Genomic DNA, 22,408 nt, shown 5'->3' with positions numbered 1-22,408 from the left:
AACCGCGGGCTCAGGTCGGGAACAGCCTGCTCTGTCCTCGGCCTGCTCCAGTTCTCTGACTGTCTGGTCAATCTGTTACAGGATTTATTGGTCTGTTCAAAAGTCCTGCACATTCTGTTTCGGAAATGTTTAGTTCATAAGCAACACAATGACACAAAAGTCTGGCAGAATCATTTTTAATTCTTGAGAAAACAAAAATTGTGCAAATGTGAAATTGTACATCAACACCTACAAATGGGAGAGGCAGATGGTCAGAGGTGCTGAATGTGTTGACCTACATGGTGAGTTTGGATTGTGTTGATATATCTACAATGTGTGCTCCTCAGTGTTTTTATTATGTTTGAAACATCCTGTGACAAGAGGAGACACTGTGAAGGTCAGGAAGGTGGCCAGATATCAAAATTCTTATGAAATATTATCAAACATTATTTGCTTCGTACACATTTTATACATAGACTTACTTTACAATAGTGTGCAAGCATATTGTGAGTAAAGTCATTAGCCTTATAAAAACTGAAGTTCATCTTTACAGCAGAGCACAGTGATAAGTGTCTCCTGGGTCATGTGCGGACGAGTGAGGCCAGGTACACCCACACAGACAGGACGTTGTTGGGGTATGGGTGCACATATACAGCCAGGGCAAACTCCACATTAGATGCGTGAATGTTGTGGACTCCGGTGCTGTACACCGCCTCTATGATGGGCTGGATCTCAGAGAATGGGAAATGCAGGGGGAATCCTGAGATCTAAAAAGGAAACATATGAGAATTAGTGGTCAATTATGATAATGGATCTTGTCCATGCGCTTTCCATCAGCATCTGGAGAGATAATGTGTGATGGCTGATGTGATGACATCATAATTAGTGGCTCAGCTCAAGACTCACCCTGTTGTCTCCCAGCAGGTTCTGGAGCTCGTGCCGGTGCCCCTCGGCCACGTCCCGGCCCCCGGTCAGCTCCAGTTTGGGCAGGAACTGTTTGAGGGTGGTGGTGCAGAAACGGTTCCAGCGGGTCGGGTGTCTGGGACGCCACTCCATGATCTTCTCCTTCAGGATCTTCTCAATTCTGTGGAGAGTGAGATTTTGTCTCAAGTGTAACTCAAAAAGTCTTGTTTCTTTCTGCTACCATCTCTTGTGTTAGGGTCGGTTTTGACCCGTTTCTTAAATCAGCTATAAAAACATTTTTCTTCATCCAATTTGTATTTCATCTCTTGATTACATTGTCAGGCTTCCTTATCCATGAAAATGTTAGTATACCCCAGTCTTCAATTTAACCTTCCTCTTGTCAGCTTTCTGCTACCATCGGTTTTGACCCGAGTCTTAAATGAGCTGTAAAACACACTAAAAACAATTATTTATCATCTCATTTGTTTCTCATCTCTTGGTTATGTTGTTAGGCTCCTTAACCATGAAATGGTTGGTTTTGCACTTATGATTTCAGTTTTAACTCTCATTATTGTTCTTATCATTATAACCAGGTCGAAACCGGCCCTAACATGTCATAATTTTAACCAGAGCATTTTAGAATTTTGTGATTTTTTTTTTGTTTGTTTTATTTTGTTTAAATATAGGTTCCTGACAAAGTCAAAAAGCCTTGATGCAATAAACAAATGTGGTACTTTTAGAAAAAAAAGAAAATCAGCATGACACAGTGGTAGTAGCAGCTGCTGATACTCACCTGTCTTGAAGCTCTGCTGCAGCTGCTTTGTCTGTGCGCCGATACACCAGCTCCTCTGGCTGAAGGCAGAGCGAGTAGAAGCATGAACAACATCATCAGATCGAACCAGCGATGAGACTAAACACAGACACAATTTACCACTCACCTGAACACTGGACAGCCCCGGGTGGGAGAAGGATCTGGAGAAAAAGGGCTTCCACAGATTGGCTTTGGCGGTGTCAAACACCATCCTCATGGGTGAGGTGTATTGTTGAATGTTTAACCACACCTGGAGAAGTCGTAGAACAGTAAATGACTTACCAGAAACAACACAAAACTATTCCAGAAGAGTGACACGTAACACTGTGCACGGCTGCTTCGTCCTCACTCACGTTGTCAGCGTTGATCAGGCAACCGACCGTCTGCAGCGGGCAGAAGGTGTCGTACTGGCCGTAGTACTGACCGGTGCTGGGGTTCCAGATCACGTAGCGGCTCTGCTCGCTGGTCAGGACGTAGGCTGTGGGTCCCTGAGAAATGAAAAGATCCCAGAGCTTAGAGCTGCCTGCGAAGGCCACGGCACCACCGGCAACATCACAAGCCAACAGTCAGTCAGTCAGTGTTTCAAACTTGCTCTGTTGCCGAGACAACAGAAACAGAAAAACATGTAAAAGAGAACAGCTTTGTTGGGAATTCAGCTGAATTGAAATACTGTACATGTGAGAGGGGAAAGAGATAAAGAGTTGAAAGCAGCTGGATGACAATATGATACATGATGTCAGTTGTTCCAAAAAACATTTCAGCTCTGTCCCCCATTCTGGACATTGACCTCAAGCAGTCCAGACATGTACTTGGTTTTGACCCAATCGATTGTATTATATTATACAAGATAAAATCATGTGATCTCATTAACTAATGACAAAATGAAAAACATTTTTTAAGCTCTACTACATTCTACAAAGTGATGTCACCCACCTCTGGTATAGCAGTACCAATAATGAGCCAGGCTTTCTTGCCCATAGACAGAAAGTAGTTGCATAACAGTACAGCGTGTTCTTCTTCATCTCCTGCTAGCAGCGTCAGGAATTGCTATGAACAAGAAGAGGAAACACAAAGCAGTGTGAGATGGGTATTTCCCTCTTTTCACAGTCAAACAGCCATGTTTCCACTCCGTCAAACCAGCTCGACTCAACTTGACTCTACTCGCCCTTTTTGGGTTTCCATTAGGTAGAAGTACCTGGAATCTGGTACCTGCTGCTATTTTTCTGGTACCACCTCAGCTAAGGTTCCCAAACGGGTAAAGAGGTACTTAAAAGGTGACGTGAAATCACTGCAGACCACTGATTGGTCAGAGAGAATATTCACTGCATCATTAAAGGTACAATATGTAAGAAATCTAAAGCAACTGGTTGTAAAATTGTCCTAATATGTCACAGAGACTCAGGAATAATGTTCATATAACATACTGAACTCACCAACAAGAATCCTACAGCCAAGATATTCGCACTAAAATTTTTTTTTTGCAGACCGCAAATCATGTTTATGTTTTGAATTTCTATGGTTGGCACGTGTCGCCACCCAGCGCTCTCTCCCAGTCACAGCGTCTGTGGCATTTCAGCCTCCGGGTTGCCAGTTAGCTTCCACTGAGCTGCAAATACGGCTGGGAGAAAACGAGATCGTGAAAAAAAAAGATTGTGTTCTTCTAGGCTATTATCGGTTATTATGGTCATATTTCCTTGATATCACAGGGTAGAAATAAGTGGCTTGTCGCTCTGCCGTTTAATACACAGCTTGCTGTTGTGAGCATGTAGCCTAGTTAGTTTGAGCTGCTGCTAACGCTAAAGCTAAAGGTAAGAATTACAAAGTGAAAGTGAGAAAAGAGGGAGGAAATGTGGCGAAATGGAGCCTGAGTGCACTGCGATTTTTTTATTTTTATTAAATATATAATTTTATACTGTTGCTATTTCAAGATACCACGGTATACCTTACTGTCATATTACTGGCCAACCCTACGTCGCAGAAGTTTTGTGCGGAATCACTATGACGACCAGCTACTCTAAAGGCAGTACTATCCTGTAATGGAAAACAACAGCCAGAATAGCGCCTGGTACCCAAGACGGGTCGAGTTGAGCCGGTACCACGTAGAGGAAACACGGCAAATGCCTCAAAGAGTTTTGACCCACATCACAGGTACTCCACAGGTCACAGGCTCCAGAGAAGGAAACTCTGTCTGGCAGCGAGGGAATGAGAGAGACAAAGCGGGCGACCAGGGCCTGAGGAGGGAGAGAGAGAGAGAGAGAGAGAGGACATGAACCAGAGTAAACAGGAAATATACAAGTCAACAGCATCTTTGCAGAACTGTCAATCACACTGACCGAGGTTTCCTGGAGGTTGTTAGGGAAGGCCTCTAGTAACTCCTGTGGAGGGTTGAGCGGTCGAATGTAACGCGTGATGAAGACCGTCTTCCCATTGAGGTCTATGACGGTGGTGATGCAGGGTCTGTCCGGGTGTCCTTGTACTGCGTCCCTCTCAAATCTCTCGGCGGCCTGCAGTAAGCGCTCGTCCTCCTGGCTGTCAAACTGCACGCCAAGGTCAGAAATTAGACCAATACAAGTCAACACTATGCAGATGTATTGATGTACCTTAGGAATGAGTGGGTGGGAATGAAAGAGGATGAGTGTTCTAATGGGCTTTTACCTTAATTTCCTTTATCTAGCACATGCAGCAGAGACAAATCAAGCAAGTGACACAAACGGATGAAAAACATAAGAGAAAATGAACACAGTGATGTTAATGAATGTTAATGAATGTCTGAAGAAAATAATTAATAAAGAATACACTAAAATAAAGAAATGCACTGCAACTGAATGTGAAAAGAAATGTTTAAATAGGGATAGTTAAACATTTTGGCAAATTTGCCTATTGCCATAATCCATATACAGTCTTAGGAGTAGGTTAATTACCTTTAATTGTCAGTGCAAGCTGTTTTTAGATCGGCGGGGCAGAGACATGAGCTCTGCACGGCGCGCAGTATTTTCGCCTTTCCCTTATCAAACTCATCAAATACACAATACAACAACACTATGAGATAATAATGGAATGTTACGAGACAGAGATTTCGAGGCAAATGCCAAGCCGGAACTACTAGAAGTTCTGAGTATTTGCTTCATGTGTCGTAATGTTACTATTTCATAGCCTGGTGAATGTGCAGGTCACAACTTGTCCACAAGAGTGTTTTGGAGTTGTTGGATTGTGTATTTAGTTTGATGAGGGAAATGTAGAAATCCCATGATCCTCCGTTGTGTAGCTCTGAGCAGCTCACGCCTCTGCCCCGCCAAACTAAAAACAGCTTGCACCAACAATTAAAGGTAATGAACCTACTCCTGAAACTATAGGGATTATGGCAATAGGAATTTGCCAAAATGTTGAAATATCCCTTTAAAAAAGAACCTCATGTACAGACAGAAATGAACTGAAACATCACAGTGATGCAGAATGGGCACTGAAAAGCAGACACCATCAATCCTTGAGGTTAGCACTGACTTACTTTCTCCCTGATAGAGTCCCCAGGCACCAGCTGAGGCTCGATGGTGATGAACAGTGTGATAAATGCTCCCTCATTCAGGCTCCGCAAAATATCATAACCGTCATTAGTGCTGCGCTCCTTGCTGTATCCCAGCAGCACCGCTGGCGTATTCACCTTGAATGTTCCGTCAATCTGCCAAGATGCAAATAGACAAAAATCAAGTCAGCGGTGCGGGCGCTCATTATGCCTGTCATAAAGAGACTACAACTCAGGACTCTCACCCTGGCCTGAGAATAGATGGTGCTGAAGGGAATCCTGACAGAACCCAACCAGTGCTTCTCTGTGCGGGTGTGTGTGGACTTCCCTCTCTCTGCATCGTTCTGAGAAGTTAAATACTGCGGTTAAAACTCCTCAACTCCAACAACAACAAAACAAAACGAAGATTGCAGTGTTTTACTCACCACTCCGATTTCATAGACCACTTCATCAAATATGCTGATGAAGACTTCGTCTTTGACTGACTGTAAACTGGCAGTGCTGTAGTCACCATTTGGGGCACTGCAGAGATAAAGTTTATATATTTAGCCACTTTATTGAATTTAACTGAATTCAGTACCAGTTAAAATGACAGAGCTGGGATCTATCAAATAAGGCTACGATGAGGCCTTAATGCTCAATTTTGATTTTTTACTCAGATCCGATTTTTTGTTTGGCTGTTCACATTACCATCTAAAATGTGGCCTATATCAGATTCCAGAGTAACTGACCCCCACGCGCAAAAGAACAATAACAACAGCGCCAGGCCAGCACACTGTTGTACAGGAGACATAGAAAAGAATGAAGAAAAAGAGCCAAACTCTCTATTTTAGTTTCAGTTAGGCTACCATTACTTTAGTTTATACCCTATTATAGCCTGACAAGCCAGACTATATCATTAAAATGTCTAGTCTGGAAACGACCGGTAGACCTCGGCTCAATCCAGGGGGCGGGATGAAGGCTGTCTTTCAAACTGCCTCTGCACGCAATAGGGTAGCGCTACGACCAATCAGAGCAAAGAGCAGGATGTCGTTAGCCTGACAAGCCAATTAAAATGTATGTCGTCATCGCGTTAAGCCCGCCCAACGACTCTCTAAACAGATAGAGCGCTGTGATTGGTGAACACAAACGGTGTTTGAGACTCAAAAAGTTCCTATGGCTCGTTTCTAGACCCACCTACGGAGCAAATATATTTGCTGCCACTAGGGTGCGTCTAGATTTCTAGGCTACCCTATATAGGAATAAACCTCCTAAAGTGTCTCAACCCACTGGGCAGTGTTCGGTTTATTAAGAAACAATGTCAGCAAGGTTATTACAACCCAAAGTTTAACACCACTTGTCCTTTTTTATTTAATCTCCTTCAGTGCTCACGTTCTTGCTACAGCTGTTCTGTTGTCGGTAAACAAAACCTAGAGTAAACATTGTAAAGTGACGTAAAAGTCGCATCAAATCCGCCTTAGCTGTTCACACTGGGGTCACATTGGAAAAAATTGGATCTGAATCTGATTCAGGATCACATATGGAAGCGATCTAAATCTGAGTTGAAAAAATCGGATCTGGGCCAGATTTCAGTTTTCACACTACTTTGAAAAAATCTGACCTGGTAACTTGACCCCCAAGACATTGGATTTTGGCCCCATTTTGCCTGCAGTCTGAATTTAGCAAAAGTTAACTTGCATTCAGTCTTGCTGACACTATCTCAGGTAAATTATAAGCTACTGGGTGGACTGGTGCTGTCTTCCTGAACCTGCTGCTAAATAAACTGTCACCTGAACGGCAGCTTCAGCTCCTCATTCCAGCAGGGGTTTGGTCCTTCTGCTGTGGTGGTCTGAAGCACGGTGCGCTGGAAGGAAACCTCCACAAACGGCCGCACTTGTACCTATATTACACACACACACACACAAAGATGAGGTGAGATTAAATGAGATGAGAATTACTTTATTAATCCCTAAATCGAAATTAATTTTGTAAATACACAGACATAACATATATGTGAATGGCAGAGATCACTTTGCAACCAGTTTCATAGTAAGGTGGAGGTGTATTATACCTGGCCAAGCAGCCAATCAGAGCCAACCTGGATGGCAGCTTGGGGTGACTGTGCTGGGTTACTGAAATAACACATTGAAACAAGGAAACGTTTTCTCTAGCGCCGAAAAACAGCGGAACAGATTTTTCATGAACAGAATATTTTCATTCCACTATAATGTAATTAATTTGAATTTGACTCGGTGTGTTTGACACTGACTTGGTCTGGGGCCTTCGGATGGGGATGTTGTAGGCCCGGATGATGTTGATCAGCAGTCTAATGTCTCCATCTGACAGGTTCTGTGCCGTCACCTTCTTTCTTTCTTTCCTCTGAGGTTTCAGTGGCCGTTTGGGCTCAGCCAGCTTGAAGAGGTTGAGTCCCAGGAGCCTGATAGTCACAACAAAAACTTTAATTCAGTTGTTGATTTAGAGCGCCATATGACTCAATGTGAATGACTACAAGTTCAACATTTTTTCCACAGGGTTATTGTCACTAACAGTACTCAGTCCCTCCAGGTATCAGCATCTCATTCTGGTGTGACCACAGTAAACACCATTAAAAATGGGACTGGTGAGAACTGGTTTATACTAGGGGTGGGGATCATTAGAGATCTTGGGATACGATATTATCATATATTATATGATTATATGTTATACTTGTCTTGAGACAATATTATTGCGATATAGGTGCTATTTATTAGCTTTTTACAATTGCAAATGATGTCTCCAAGTGAAAACTTTGTTAACATCAGTTTTTTCTAATAGGATAAACTTCTTACTCTGTTCAGATCGATACTTGGCGTACGTATTGCCATGCAATATATTGTGATTCTATGCTGTATCAATTTTTCCTCCACCCCTAGTTTATACTGTGTTGTTACTCAATAAGTATCCACTGTGGACTGCTAAAGTATTTTGTCATAAAAATAGAGCAACTCTGCAGTAAGGAGTCTCCCAGCATCAGAGCAATCATAGATTAGTATTATTAGGTAAAAACACCAAATTTTAATAAAAAGAAAAAAATAGTATTGTGACCTAATCCAATTCAACTGATGTTTCAAATTGGACCTCATCCTGTGCAGATTCCTAGAAGGACTGAATACGACAAAAGCCTAACTGTCACTACTGTGGTGGTACTCAGGGTTCAAACTAAAAAGGGTAAACAGAGACGCAGTGGGGATGGAGAAAAAGAAAAGAAACTCTAAGCACATACCCAGGACCTGCACCACTGTTAGAAATGCACAGCAGAAGAATGTCAGAAAAATGGAACAGGAAAGAAAAAATGATGACAACAATAATGAAAAAACAGAAGTAACGGCCAAGAGAGCGAATGGCGTCAGTGTAAATCAATGTGCATAAATCTCTGCTTATCGAGGGCTGAAATTCATTTCTGATTTTCTCTCATCTGCATGTCCACATGTTCTTGAACACATCCAGAGAAGAGTGTTCCTCAGCCAGGGGAATGCGGCGCTGGGTGTAGATCAAATAGACCGAAGCAGCATCAGGCCAAGAAACATACTTACATCAGTCTGTGGTTTATATAGGCCCTGTCACTCTCTCTGACAGGTGGATTTGGCCCTTGATCCCATAGTTTAACATACTCCAAATTATCTGAACTTTTTCATCTGGAGCAGGGAGTTCAGTCGCTTTTCAATTGTTTTTGACAAGACAAATGAGCGCAGATGAGGAGTGCACGGAAATCATCTATTACGACACGTCTTTAGTGTCCAGTTCACAAAACATGCGTAACACAAACTGTGAAAGATGAGACAGACTATTCAGTGAGATAACGTATTGTTTTTTACCCAATGCTTGGTATCTCCTCTTCAATCACTAAGTCTGACAGGATGTAGTGATGCTTGGCAAGAAGGAATCTGTTGATGACTGATTCTCTGATCTGTGGGGAAAATGCCAAAACATGCAACACTTAGCACAAGCATGAGCTAAAGACTGAGTTAGAAATACGTTTCCATCAGATGTGTCGGGTCTGCTTACCTTCTGAAGGTATTTGGCAACTAAAGCTCTGTGTGAATCCAGATGTTCTTTGGTGTCGATAACGTCTCCTTCTTTCAGTCTCTTCTCATACTCCTGAAATCATTTCAGTCAAAGAAAAAACATAATGAGCCTAGAGCTCATACATCTTCATTGTGGCATATCCAAAATATTCTAAGGTGTAAATATTTAGACGGCTAACCTGGAAGGCCTTATCAGGGACCTCTCTCTCCTGAGCAGGAATAAATTTGTAATTCCGAAACTCTGCAATCTCCTGGCTCCGGAGCCTGAGCAGGCGAAACCTCCTGGACCTCTCCAGCTCTTCATCGGTCACAAAGTTGAACTCCTCCTGGAGCTGTTCCAAACGAAAGTAATCCGGAGCTGTCACCTCTCCACTGCTGGCCACCTGGAGACACACACACACACACACACACACACACACACACACACACACACACACACACACACACACACACACACACACACACACACACACACACACACACACACACACACACACACACACACACACACACACACACACACACACAAAGACAGGGTGAATGTGTGAAAGCTTGAGGTCTCCCGGGTTGCTGACACACTGTATTGCACAGTGCTGCACTCTGGTACCCACCTTTAGCAACTGCATGATGGAGGCATTTTTCGGATCGTTTGGGTCCAGACGGGACTGTGTGGCCCACTCGCCAATTTTTTTCATGTCATAGAGTCCAGAGGCTCCGATGAATGTGACGGCATCCAGACGGGCCAAGCCACTGGAAAACAGGGATTGATATTAGTCCAGCTACAGAGGTCTTTGGTTTTTGTCAAACTGACAAGGCACATTTATTTATTTTCATAAACTAAGAACGAGTCTTGAGCTTCATATATGAGTGGTTATCCCAAAGGTGATGATTCATATCAGACATATTTCCTATTTCATTGCGGCATGTTTGACAGGCCGTCATCGACTTAATACGTTTGTTTGGAGGGAATAAGTGTTTCTCTGCCAAACTTTATGTTGTATAACTTTGTTTACATTCGGTGCATGTTTCACTGATCTGCCGACACGGTTCCAACATAATCATTTTTGGAAAGTGACTGTATGTAGGAAGGAACCTTTACGATTAAATAATTGTGGCGTTTAATAACGCGATTAATCGTGAAAACAAGTAATCGTGACATCCCTGTTATGAGCTTATTAGATAAAACAGCAGAGAACAGACAGGGGAGTGTTTGTGATTTGGCTCTTTGAGTAGGGCTACACTCACACCTCTTTCTCCTCCTAAACCCTCCTAACCCAACTAGTTAAAGCTGAGAGCTGCCCACCCTGAGTCTGCTTCTGTCCTCTGTGGGAACTGGGCTTGACTCACCTCATAAAGTGCCTTGACAGAATGTTTGTTATGACTACTATACAAATAAAATTGATTTGAATTATATTAAACACATTTATAGTGACTAAGTTTATATCATGCGGATACACCAATCAGTCCTAACACATGGAGTAAAAGATAGGATCTGATAAAAAAAGTAGCAGAAACGCACGTACATCCATAGACAACACTGTGTGCAGGTGCAGAGCCAAAAAACAAGACTGAAAAAAAATGAAGAAAAGCTCATACACTGCAAGGGCTCCTATAAATATAATTTATAGTGACAACGTTTCGAGCTATTGCTCTTCCTCAGGTCATAGTAAGAGTAAGGATCTGATCCAGTTCTACAAGGACGACATGAAAATCTGCAGCTCTTGTGGGCTGTTCCCTGTTTCTGCAGTGGTCAGGATCTATCAGAAGCGTTTGTTGTGTATTTGGCAGCAAAAAGGACCAGCAATATTAGGCAGGTGCTCAGGGAAGGGAAAGGGAAAAATTGATTGATTGATCGATTGGCTTTATTTATTTTTTTCTTGTTTTGTTCTCTCTTATCTATCAATTTCTCAATTCATTTAATTTTTTGGCCGCTGTGTTGTGGCGTTAGGTCTTTCTTGTCTTGTGCTGTGTCATGTTTTTATGTTTGCTTTATGTTTGACACTTATACTGCACAATAAAAAAAGGGGGGGGGACAAAAAAAAGGCAGGTGTTCATAATATTACGGCTTATCGGTGGCTAGACAGTAGCACAGCACATTCATGAATACAACCACCTGTGTTATTCTTGTAAAACGACTAAAGAAGAGATGTAGATCCCACAGGGTTTGTTGATATTGAGCCTGGACTGTTAAACTTTAATACCGTATTTAAAGTGATACTATACCTGTGTATGCCGGCAGGATGTTGAGACACAGGAGGGGCAAGTGGTACATCATCTTCCCCAATGCCCCAGGAAACACAGCAAGACAGCTTCCCCGATGTCAGTAGGGTTTGTTTGTTGGTGCCATCAGCCTCGAATGAGAGGGGGACATCTGAGGAGACAGGTGAGAGAGAGGAGGACAGTCAGGGACTGAGTGGGCAAGTTACTGAAATATAAGGTTCTTAGAGCAGAACTGTATGAGAATCAGAATCAGAATCAGAAATGTTTGTATTGCCAAGAGCAGTAAAGGTCAGTTTACAGCGCAAGGAACTTGTTGTGGGGTCAGGTGCAAACATAAAGGTACCAAAAAATAGTTAAAGGTAGGGATAAAACAAACATTTTAATAAAATAAGATCAAATTAAATAGAATAAATTAAAATATTCTAGTGCAAAAAAATATGCAGTCTATATACAATTCAGGATTTACATATAGAATAAAGATAAAGATAAAGATATACCCCTTTCCCACTGGCCAAAAAACCTGTTTAAACCCGCTAACAATCGGCTTTTGGTGGCAGTGGGAAAGGCGCACCGAGCCGCGTTGACCCGCGTCGACGCGGGTCAAACGACTCGGCAAGCGACGCGGGTTAAAATCGCCTTTAATCGGCTCGGCTCCGAACAGCTTGCAGTGGGAACGCCAGACCCGCGTCAACCCGCTAATTTACGTGATGACACTGAACGTTACGTGACGCTACGTCATCGCGCCGGTCGCGTCTCATATCACGTACCAAAACAAAGCTCTGCTCCGCTCTGCTCTCATCCGAGACTGGGATCAAAAACGATTGAAAAAAAGAAAAGAAAAGAAGCGACAGTCTGTTTAACTGACGTGTTGTGCCGCGGACGTCCGTCATCCGGCCGCAGCAGACTCTCTGTCCTCCGCGGTCCTGGTGCTCCAGGTCAGCCAGCCAGAGAGTCTGCCTCGGCGGACGGACACTCCGCGGCGGGCGGCTGTGGCATGACTGTGTGTGTCTCTTGCACCGCGGATGAGAGCGGGGCGACTGGTTTATGCTCTGTCTGATCCCTCAGCGGGGGGGCAGACTCGGCTCATTTTGGTCAATGGGAAAGGGGCCAAATGCCGATTGTTAGGGGGTCGACCCGCGTTTAAAAAACCCGCGTCGACCCGCTAATTTTAGTGGGAAAACGGCTATAGATACAGAATACAGAGTAAGTAATTGTGCAAATTGTTGTAGTGGAATCAGTATCAGTATCAGTGTCAGTATCAGTGAGTGACAGCATTTTAGATTTGAGTTGGTGTCAAATACCGCTTCCAACTCCCTCATGGTCGAACATCACTCTCTGGTTGCTGCTAAACTCAAACTCTTCCAGCGGGCCGTTCCCAGTCAGGACCGACGGTTCTGGGACAGGAACGAACACTTCAGCCATGAGGGAACACGACGATCCGATCTCCTCAAACACCTGCACAACACACACACACACACACACACACACACACACACACACACACACACACACACACACACACACACACACACACACACACACACACACACACACACACACACACACACACACACACACACACACACACACACACACACACACACACACACACACACACACACACACACACATGCAGAAATAATGTGAAGAAAATACAGTTCCTATAGCCTTCTATCAGAGGCAACACTCGTTATATTTTCTGTACTCTACCTGCAAGTTGATGCTTTGCGGACAGTTTACTATCTTGAGGTTGAAAATCTGACCAAAGTGCACCCTGAAATCAGTGCTCAGGGAGCGGCTGTCAGTTCGGGAAACTTCCTTGTCATTGTATAGGATCTTGATGAAAAGGGAACGTCTGGAAATATCCTCTCTTCGAGCTATTTCACCCCTACAAGGAGAGAACAAAAATCAGAAATCAGTCACATAATTCACTTCCAAAATAAATGAACAGTCTTTTTTAAAACTAAAACACGGGTACACAAGTGGATTCAATTACTACATTTAGCATACTTCGATTATTTTTTTTACAAAGTGAACCTGAGCTGTCTGCATTAAACTGCATTGTAAAAAAACCCAGACCCTCTCCATGTTTCACTTGATACCTCGGGAGTTCACTGGCGGTGATCTTTCCAGATGCCAGCAGCTCAGGGATGAGGATGGACTCTCCTGGTTTCCTGCGGATCCTGGAGGCTTTCTCTCTGACTTGCTGCTCTATAGACTCAAAGTCTGGCTTGTCAGGGGCCTCTGGCTTTGGGGGGCCTTCTTCAACGGGCCCCTCTGATTCACTCAGCTCCTGCTCTGCGTCTTCCTCCTCTGTGTCGCCCGGTGCCTGTCCCTTCTTTTTTTTCCTCTTCTTCTTTTTGGCTCTCTGAAAACAGTGGGTATACTGTATAAAGTATATGGTATCCACTTTTTTCCCGAACTTCACAAACGGAAGCCAGTTTTGCTCTTTCGGTGGAATTGTATGCTTATGTTTCCATGGTTTCGGGAGCCATCAGTCGCAGTGAACGCATGGATCTATTAATGCTCGCTTTAAACTATGGATATCAAACAAATTAATCTGAGGTGGACACACAGTACAGATGTTTTAAAAAGTCACATAGGAGGACTTACAGTATGTGGCAGTTACGCAGCACAACCCCAGGGACAAACAAAGTGCAACGTTGAGTGCAACGTGTACATCAGCTGTGAGGACGGCGCAGCTTAAACAAGAAAGATACAGCAGAGCGCAGTGCTGCTATTTGTTTTGTCGAAGCGTCGTCGCCCTCACAGGACATTTATGTGATATCCATAGTTAAAAGCCAGCGTTAATAGATCCATGCGTTTACCGTGACTATGACAGCTACTGAAACCATGGCAATGTGACATACAACCGGCTTCCGTTGGTGAAGTTCGGAAAACGGTGGATAGTGTGCACTGTGCAGAGCAGAATATGATCATTCACTTCATTCATTTATTTCTCAGAAGTGTCGATTAACATTTGTAGGAAAACATGCAATATGTTCAGATGTAGAAAGTCATTGAGCTGAGCTAAAGAGTAAAAACTGGAGGTGGGCACCTGTTTCCTTCTTGAGAGCTTCCACTCCTCCAGCTGTTTCCTGTACTTGGCCAGCTCCCTCTGGTAGTCCTCCTCGCTCTCTGCCTCCAATTCCACCACCTCTGCCAAGATATCCTCTTCATACCTCTGCTCATCTGACGCCTGGTCCACGGTCTCCCTGGAGCAAACACGAGCAAAACAAAACAGCTCATTTAGTGACGTACAAGAATATGTAGGATACATGATTCAGAGGAATTGTGAAGCAATAAGATTCTTCAGTAGATATCTACCTTCTGAGGTAGAGCTTGTAAGGTGTGTTGGTGTACTTCTGAAACTCTCTCAAGGCCTTCATCTCCTTCCACACTTTAACTATGTTCTTCAGCAGAGTGCGGTCTTTCTCCTGCTCAGTGTCACGCAGCTGCCGCGTGTTTCTGTGACATTCAGGAGCACAAACGTTCAGTTGGGATCAGGGTTATTATAGTTCACTAAAACTAAAACTAGCAGTGAAAAAATAACTTTGTAAACTGAAATAAAAATACAAATGAAAACTTTTCCGACAGCTAAATAAAAACTACAATGAACAATGTAAAACTAACTAAAACTAAACTGAATGTCAGGTAACATCAGCTTAGTTTTAGTTTTCTAAGAGAGGTCTAAAGTTGCACCAATATAGGACGGAAAAATAAAACTAAGACTTAGACTAAATAGAAACTAGTCAATTCCTCAAAAATAAAAACTAAAGCAAAACTGCTTCATCACTTGTTGAACTCACTAAAACCGAACTGAGAAAAAAAGGCAAACTGAAAAACTAACTCATTAAAACTAGAATAACCTTGGTTGGGAGAATGATTGTGATTGAGGAACTCACCGAATTTCTAGACTATACTCAGATATCCTCTGCTGCATGGCCTGAGTGAGGTCCTGCCCGCCGTGGATCTCCAGAATATTCCGCAGTGCACTCCTCAACCCATTCAACTGCAGCAGACAGAAAACATTGAAATATATGTACATAAGTTTGCCTTTTATATAAAAGAACAGTCACTGGTAGTTGAGCTGGCTGGGTTCACCTTGTCAGTGAGGTGTCCTGTGAGGTTGTTGTGCTGCCTTGTGAGGTACTGATCGTACAGCTGAGCCAGGCGGGCGCCCAGGACGTGTTCTCGACTGAAGAGTGGGTGATGGGAGAAAATCAGCCCAGCAACATCCACATCGAGCTGGTAATCTCCTTCAGGATCTGCTGTGCCGGCGATGTACAGATCTGCATACTTGGACTTGACAGCCTGGGGGAGTGAATAACATTATCCATCATAATGAAATCACTATGAAATATATTCAGTGCTGGTGCTCTGCTTGCATCTATCCAAGTGTATGTGCAAGCTTTGAGGCAGACTAAAATTGTTGGCAAGATTAATAGCCATGCATGACAACAATGTACCATAAACACCCAACTGAGCCATAATGAATGCTTTGTTCTCTAGATGATCATCACCTCTGACAGTTGCACCTGTCTCATGAATCAAAAATAAATTAATAAAAATGTGAGGATCCTTGATTCATTGTTTTTGCTTTTCTTTTTCTTTTTTAGCCATACAGAGGTTTTGCTCCAACAGTATCTCATTGTAAATGCACAATGACAACAAAGATCTTAATCCTAATGATACTGAGGAGACACTGACTGAAGAGAACCGGAGCGGAACAGCTGCTTTGGATCTTCTTTTTTTTTTACCACTGTCAATCATGCTGTTTCCAAATTTGTGAAAAATACAGTCTAGAATTTGTTGCTTCTAATGAGGATACAGATGAACCATGAAAGAGAAAGCATGCCTCAACAGCCTTTATGAATCAATGGATAACAAGTTAACACAGGAGATATTTGGCCAGTAATCCATTATTTGATTAGTTTATCAACTACAGCTCTTTTGATTCAATCAATCAAGAAAATAATCCTCAGGGTTGGGCGGTAATAAGGTATACCACGGTATCTTAAAATAACAACAGTAAAAAAAATGCAGTGCACTCATACAGGGGCCTGATATATTAAATAGAATTAATTTTACTGCCTAAATAATGAGTGTGTGTCCAGCACCTACATGTGTCTGGTTGAGTTTTTAATTTTACTCCAATAGTAGAATGTTTTCCATTCGGGAGATGTTTGATAAAGTTGATGGATGTGACGTCGTCATGTGACAGCTCACAGAAGAGAGAGAGGAAAAGACGGTGTGCACCGCATATAGTGAGTTGGTCCTCAAGAAAAACTCAACTTCTGCAAAAACCTTGGCTAGGTTTGAAGCACTATGTTGCCATAGTTACCATGTGTGTCTTGTAGGCTTGTGCCAGTGTTTTATTTCTTGCAGATATTATAAAGAAACACAGTTTCTTTCTTTAGCCTTGACAGTGTTTCAGATCAGTGCTCTGATGACGGTTAGATCTTCTAATGTTGCACTCATTTTATAAATGCAAAGTGGAAAATGCTAGGTTTTTTTTTAGCGGTGCTGTCCACATTTTGCTATAAACTATATGTTGTTAATGTACATGTTTTGTTATCGTTTCAATATTCTTCTGTTTGGTAAGCTATTCCCTTTCTGAACGACATTTTGGTGACTCCATCTGAGCTGTACAACAAGATTTTTAATTGGCCACGGTAATACTGTGTATATCGCGGTAAAATGTGGAGGAGGTTTAACGGTATCAACATTTGGATTATAAATCATCAGCTGCAACCACAGCAACATGAACAACAGAGTGAATGCATATAAAAGCTCATGTTAGATTATGAAGCCAGCTCCTCCTCAAAGGTAACTCCACAGCTTGTATTAGGTTTGATGTAACCTGACACCATGGATATAGTCTACTTGCCAACAATGAGTACCCGGAAATGTTGAGTACCCCAAAGTTTTATGTTAGAAATATATAGTATGGGTCCCCAGTATTCAGAAACTGCCGGATGCTAACTTATATATATTGGGCAATTAGCACAATTAACATAATTAGCATAAATTAGCATATTTGCCTATATGGGCAATATTTCAACAAAATTGACTTGGCTGATCTGGGCAATATTGGAGTGGTTTTAGGGGTTATTGATGATGCTGAATCCATTTCTGACATTTTCAAAATTCAAAATGGCTGTCTAAACCGGAAGTGACCAGATTGAAATCCATCAAAATCGGCCCACTGGCGGTTAAAATATGGTCACTTCCGGTTTAGACAGCCATTTTGAATTTTGAAAATGTCAGAAATGGATTCAGCATCATCAATAACCCCTAAAACCACTCCAATATTGCCCAGATCAGCCAAGTCAATTTTGTTGAAATATTGCCCATATAGGCAAAATATGCAAATCTATGCTAATTATGTCAATTGTGCTAATTGCCCAATATATATAAGTTAGCATCCGGCAGTTTCTGAATACTGGGGACCCATACTATATATTTCTAACATAAAACTTTGGGGTACTCAACATTTCCGGGTTCACAATGGGGCCCTATGGGCTGGCAAGTAGACTAATATGTCAGCCTCCACTCTCTGATAGCAGCCCCCACCCCCTCACTGTTCCTTTACATCAAATGCCAAACTGCCCTTCTGCTGTCGATCAAAATGGCAAAGGGGTGAGGGAGCGCTCAAATCGGAGTCCACTGCAGCACCTTTCAGTGCGTGGATGTGCACGTGGCTTTAGATGTGTCTCTGACCTTCCTGTATACGGTCTGCAGTGCGGGGTCCAGGTCCTCCTCCATATGGAAGAGCGGGGGCCTCGTGGAAGATTCCTTAATGGGGTCAGGCAGAGCGATGATCCTGCCGTCATCTCCGAACCATTTCCTCCCCTTCAAAAAATGATAATAATAAAAACAGACACATCTTAGAGAATTCCTGGAAACTTCACAAACTGTGACATGGTCTGCCGGATTAGTTGAGATTACCTCTTCCATCTTCAAAAGGCGGTTCTCCAGAATGTTCTCATTGGTCAGTGACACAGGAGGCCTCTCTCCTACATACAGACCCTCGTCTTCTAGATAACGGGGCTTCATGTTTTCAGGCAGTTTGTTGGAGGTCGGAACTGTGACCAGAATGATAAATAAACAGTCATTCTCCTCCTCAACACAAAGATAAAGCTGACTCGACAGTGTTTCAGAGTTGCTGGTATGAATCGGGTGGTTTAGTACTGTATGATCGAATACCTGTTTGAAAACTTGGCGTGAAGAAAATCTGACTGTCTCTCTCTCTCTGAGTTAGCTTTCGGTACCCAACATACTCTGCTTTCCTGACTTCCAGGAAGTCTTGGGATGACTGTCCAATGCCGAATAAATCATCCTCCACGTCTCGTACGAGAGGAGCATCTTCACTCTGGGGCAGGACAAAGAATATGAGGCATTTGGAATCTGCTTGTGCCGCACACATCATACATAATACATAATACATGGCTGCCGCTGTGCATTATAATAATGTAGTAGACCAGAGGTGAAACATTCAGGAGCAACTCACGGGTTAAGCATCAAAAATGTCTTTTTCAGTTATGTATTCAGTACATTCACATTAATTGTGCATCAAGCACAATAAATATATTTGCTTAAAGGGATAGTTCAACATTTTGGCAAATTGGCCCATTGCCATAATCACTATAGTCTTAGGAGTAGGTTTGTTACCTTTAATTGTCGGTGCAAGCTATTTTTAGAACAGCAGAGCAGAGCCGCGAGCTGCTCAGAGCTACGCTACGGAGGCTCATGGGATTTCTTGGTTTCCCTCATCAAACTCATCAAATATAGTATCCAACAACTCCAAAAAGCTCTGATGGACAAGTTGTGACCTGCACATTCACCACGCTATGAGATAATAACGGAACGTTACGAGACAGAGTTGTTTTCGAGGTAAATTCAGGCAAAACCACTGATGTGCGTTCCCGTCGGTGGCAGTCTCTGCATTTGCCTCTAAAACAACTCTGTCTCGTAACGTTCCGTTATTATCTCCTAGCGTGGTGAATGTGCAGGTCACAACTTGTCCACCAGAGTGTTTTGGAGTTGTTGGATCGTGTATTTGATGAGTTTGATAAGGGAAACCAAGAAATTCCATGTGCCTCCGTAGCGTAGCTCTGAGCAGCTCGCGGCTCAGCTCCGTCCTTCTAAAAATAGCTTGAACAAACTATAGGGATTATGGCAATAGGCCAATTTGCCAAAATGTTGAACTATCCCTTTAAGCAAACAAAAAAAAAACACTGTGCTCTGCCAGCTGTGGTGAGCCTAGACAGAATACGTACAATCACAGTTTTTGTATGGTTCCGACATGAATATATTTAAAACAGTCAATCAAACAATGTGTTTTCAACATGTTTTCCTGAAATGTGTGATAGTATTTTATTTGTGTCTTGTGTGTTGTGTAACTTGTGCTTGTGTGCTGCCGTCTTGGCCAGGTCACTCTTGGAAAAGAGGTTTTAAATGTCAATGAGTTTTTTTACCTGGTTAAATAAAGGATATTGAACAAGTGATTAATGACCTACGATATCGTTGGTGTCTTACCTGGTCTTCCCTTTCATCTTGATTTTCTTCATCTTCTTCTCCGGCTTCATCTCGCTCTTCTTCATCTCTCTCCTCCTCGGAGGCTGTTTTTTTCTGTTTTTGTCGTTTCCTGCTGGTACTCTCAGACTCATCTTGTGGATCTGGCTCATAGTTGAATGTAAAAAAATTGAACGACTCCTCAGCCGTTGGAAGGCCCCTCTCTACCTGTATTCAAAAAGATCACATAAATGTAAATACAACAATACAAGTGATTTTTACATGAAGTATTTAATTTTTTTCAAGCCTTACTCGTTTTGCCACTTCTCTGAACTTGACCCTGGCACTGATGTCCACAGGATCATCATGTCTTCCAGACCTGTCGGTATCAACCTGTAAAACTCTGGTGGTTACTCTTCAACTGCTGGGTTGTATTAGTCGGGGGACAATGATGATTAGACTGTGGTAGACGCTCACCTCTTGGTCAAACCTTGTCACGGTGTCTCTGTCTCTAAGACTCTGGAGGCGACTGGCTGGCTCAAGAGAGAGCTCCTCCTCCTGCTGAAGGCTCTCACCTTTAAACTACATAAGAGAGAGACCTTTTATTATGCTTTAGTAGTTCTCATCAAGGGTATCTCTATATATTTTATTTCTATTCAAATCCAAAGCAGGTTTGCGTGGAGAGACAGTATTAAGTCTTACTCTGCCTGCTCTCAGCTTCTCTTCCAGGTGTCGTGTCACAAAGTTGTCTAAATGCTGAGAGTGGGGAGAGTGCTGACCTCTCAGGGGGGAGAGAGCTGGAGGACAGAAGCACATCATGGAACAACATTACTCCATATTGTATGTGGCTGATTATCAAATCTCAGTACTTTCAGACTAAATCATCTCTATCTTATACCCAAATATTACGGTCAGCTTGGTCAGATTTGTCTATTTACATATTTATTTCATTCTTGCTTGAATTTTGAAAAGTTAAGATCATTATATTGAAGTGGAAGTGAAATATGTTAATTCATTTAAGGTTAAAGAAGGTGAATCTGATTTAATGAATGCTCAGGACACCAACCACTCAGAGAACCAGTTGGAGGTTTGGACAAAAACAAGGGATCAGCTGCCCTGCCAGCTGATTCCTCATCTTCACTGCGGGGCTGAACGGTGGATATCTCCTCCACATCATCAGTGGACTCCACAGCAGGGGAGTGTTCAAGCAGCTAACAAAATAGCAAGAAAGAGAAGCAGGGGTTACTGTTACATGTTCAAGCTTATCAAACTGAGAGAGGGTGAGGAGGAGGAGGAGGATGTACCCTTTTCTTCCTCCTCTGTCTCTGAGCCCGTAACGTGCGTTTCAGCGTCTCTCCTGGATCTTCATCGCTGTCTTCCTGTTCCTGTTGAAGCACAAACACACACCTGAGACAAACAGTAAACAGACCAGCAGCTGGACTCACGTCTCTGTTTAGCACAGTGAAGCTGAAAGAGGGAGCGCTGGCAGGAGAGAGAGACAGTAGTAAGCAGGTCTGGTCGGGCAGCGAGGGGAACTACAGCCTATAAGCTACAGGAACACACACAGACACACACCAACCTTCATTGCTGTGCGTCGTCTCTCCTCGCTCAGCCTGGTGGACGGAACCAGAGCCTATAGGGTACAATACATTTGCTAAAGCGTTAGCCCCCGGTGTGTTTGTGACTCTGTCTGCAGTGAGCCGCTCCTCTGTGGCAGGTTGAGTCTTGTCGAGGAGGGCTCCTGTTCATTCGCTCTTGTGTGTCCATAATAACAGTGTCTGTGTGTACCGTTAACAGGATTCATTTTAAGTTAACTGGTAGAAACTTTAACTTACCTGGACGTCGTCCTCATCTTTGTTTTTCACCAAACTTTCCTGCAGCGCGCGCCCTTTCTTCCGCAGTTTTTCCCGAATTTCACTATAATAGAAAGTGACAGATATATATGTATTATATATTAATATATTAAGTAGAAGAGCTAACGTTGTCTTAACGGTTTAGGTGGCTAGCTTAAATGTGGCTTTTCAGAGCCGTGAAGCTACTTTAGAGTCGTTTATGGAGTAAATCAAGGCGCGAACAACTACCTTGAAGTTGCCAGGGTTACGACGATAAGTTAGTCCTTTTACGATAATAAACTGGTTATGAATCGGACTGGCTGTCTCTACTGTAGTTGTGGACTAGTGTGTGTACGTTATATATTATTTTCCCTCAGCAGCACAGCCGCTACCGCTGCCTAGTAACGAGATAAACTACTTCTCAACCTACCTTGGACCAGTCGGTGCAGACAACCCTGCTTTCGGCAGTCTTGGAATCCCATTAGTCCGACGGGCTGTCAATCAAACAACGTAATGACGTAACGAATTCCACACTACGGCGGCCGAGAAGCCACAGAAAATGCGAATTGCACTAAACCGACAT

The 22,408-nt window shown here is 42.9% G+C and overlaps 1 protein-coding gene across 1 annotated transcript; it reads right to left on the bottom strand.

The window, feature by feature from the left end:
• Positions 1-354: 354 nt before the first annotated feature.
• cc2d2a (coiled-coil and C2 domain containing 2A) lies at positions 355-22,217 on the bottom strand. Its single transcript, XM_083969849.1, is given in 39 exon segments — positions 355-746; positions 886-1,063; positions 1,676-1,734; positions 1,821-1,943; positions 2,047-2,181; positions 2,627-2,740; positions 3,835-3,924; positions 4,027-4,230; positions 5,169-5,183; positions 5,187-5,369; positions 5,459-5,557; positions 5,639-5,735; positions 6,983-7,092; positions 7,264-7,324; positions 7,462-7,629; positions 9,047-9,138; positions 9,237-9,329; positions 9,436-9,639; positions 9,868-10,006; positions 11,480-11,627; positions 12,778-12,931; positions 13,187-13,364; positions 13,579-13,844; positions 14,535-14,691; positions 14,804-14,944; positions 15,382-15,488; positions 15,581-15,790; positions 18,200-18,331; positions 18,428-18,564; positions 18,686-18,851; positions 20,018-20,221; positions 20,306-20,386; positions 20,471-20,575; positions 20,696-20,790; positions 21,060-21,204; positions 21,298-21,378; positions 21,573-21,626; positions 21,829-21,910; positions 22,075-22,217. Coding segments are annotated over 37 exon segments (4,863 nt in total). The 5' UTR covers positions 21,579-21,626; positions 21,829-21,910; positions 22,075-22,217; the 3' UTR covers positions 355-560.
• Positions 22,218-22,408: the final 191 nt, after the last annotated feature.

Source organism: Trachurus trachurus (genome assembly GCF_905171665.1).
Source record: "Trachurus trachurus genome assembly, chromosome: 4".
Lineage (NCBI taxonomy): Eukaryota > Metazoa > Chordata > Actinopteri > Carangiformes > Carangidae > Trachurus > Trachurus trachurus.
Note: the sequence above shows the minus strand (reverse complement) of the source record. Positions and strands in the feature narration are given on the sequence as shown.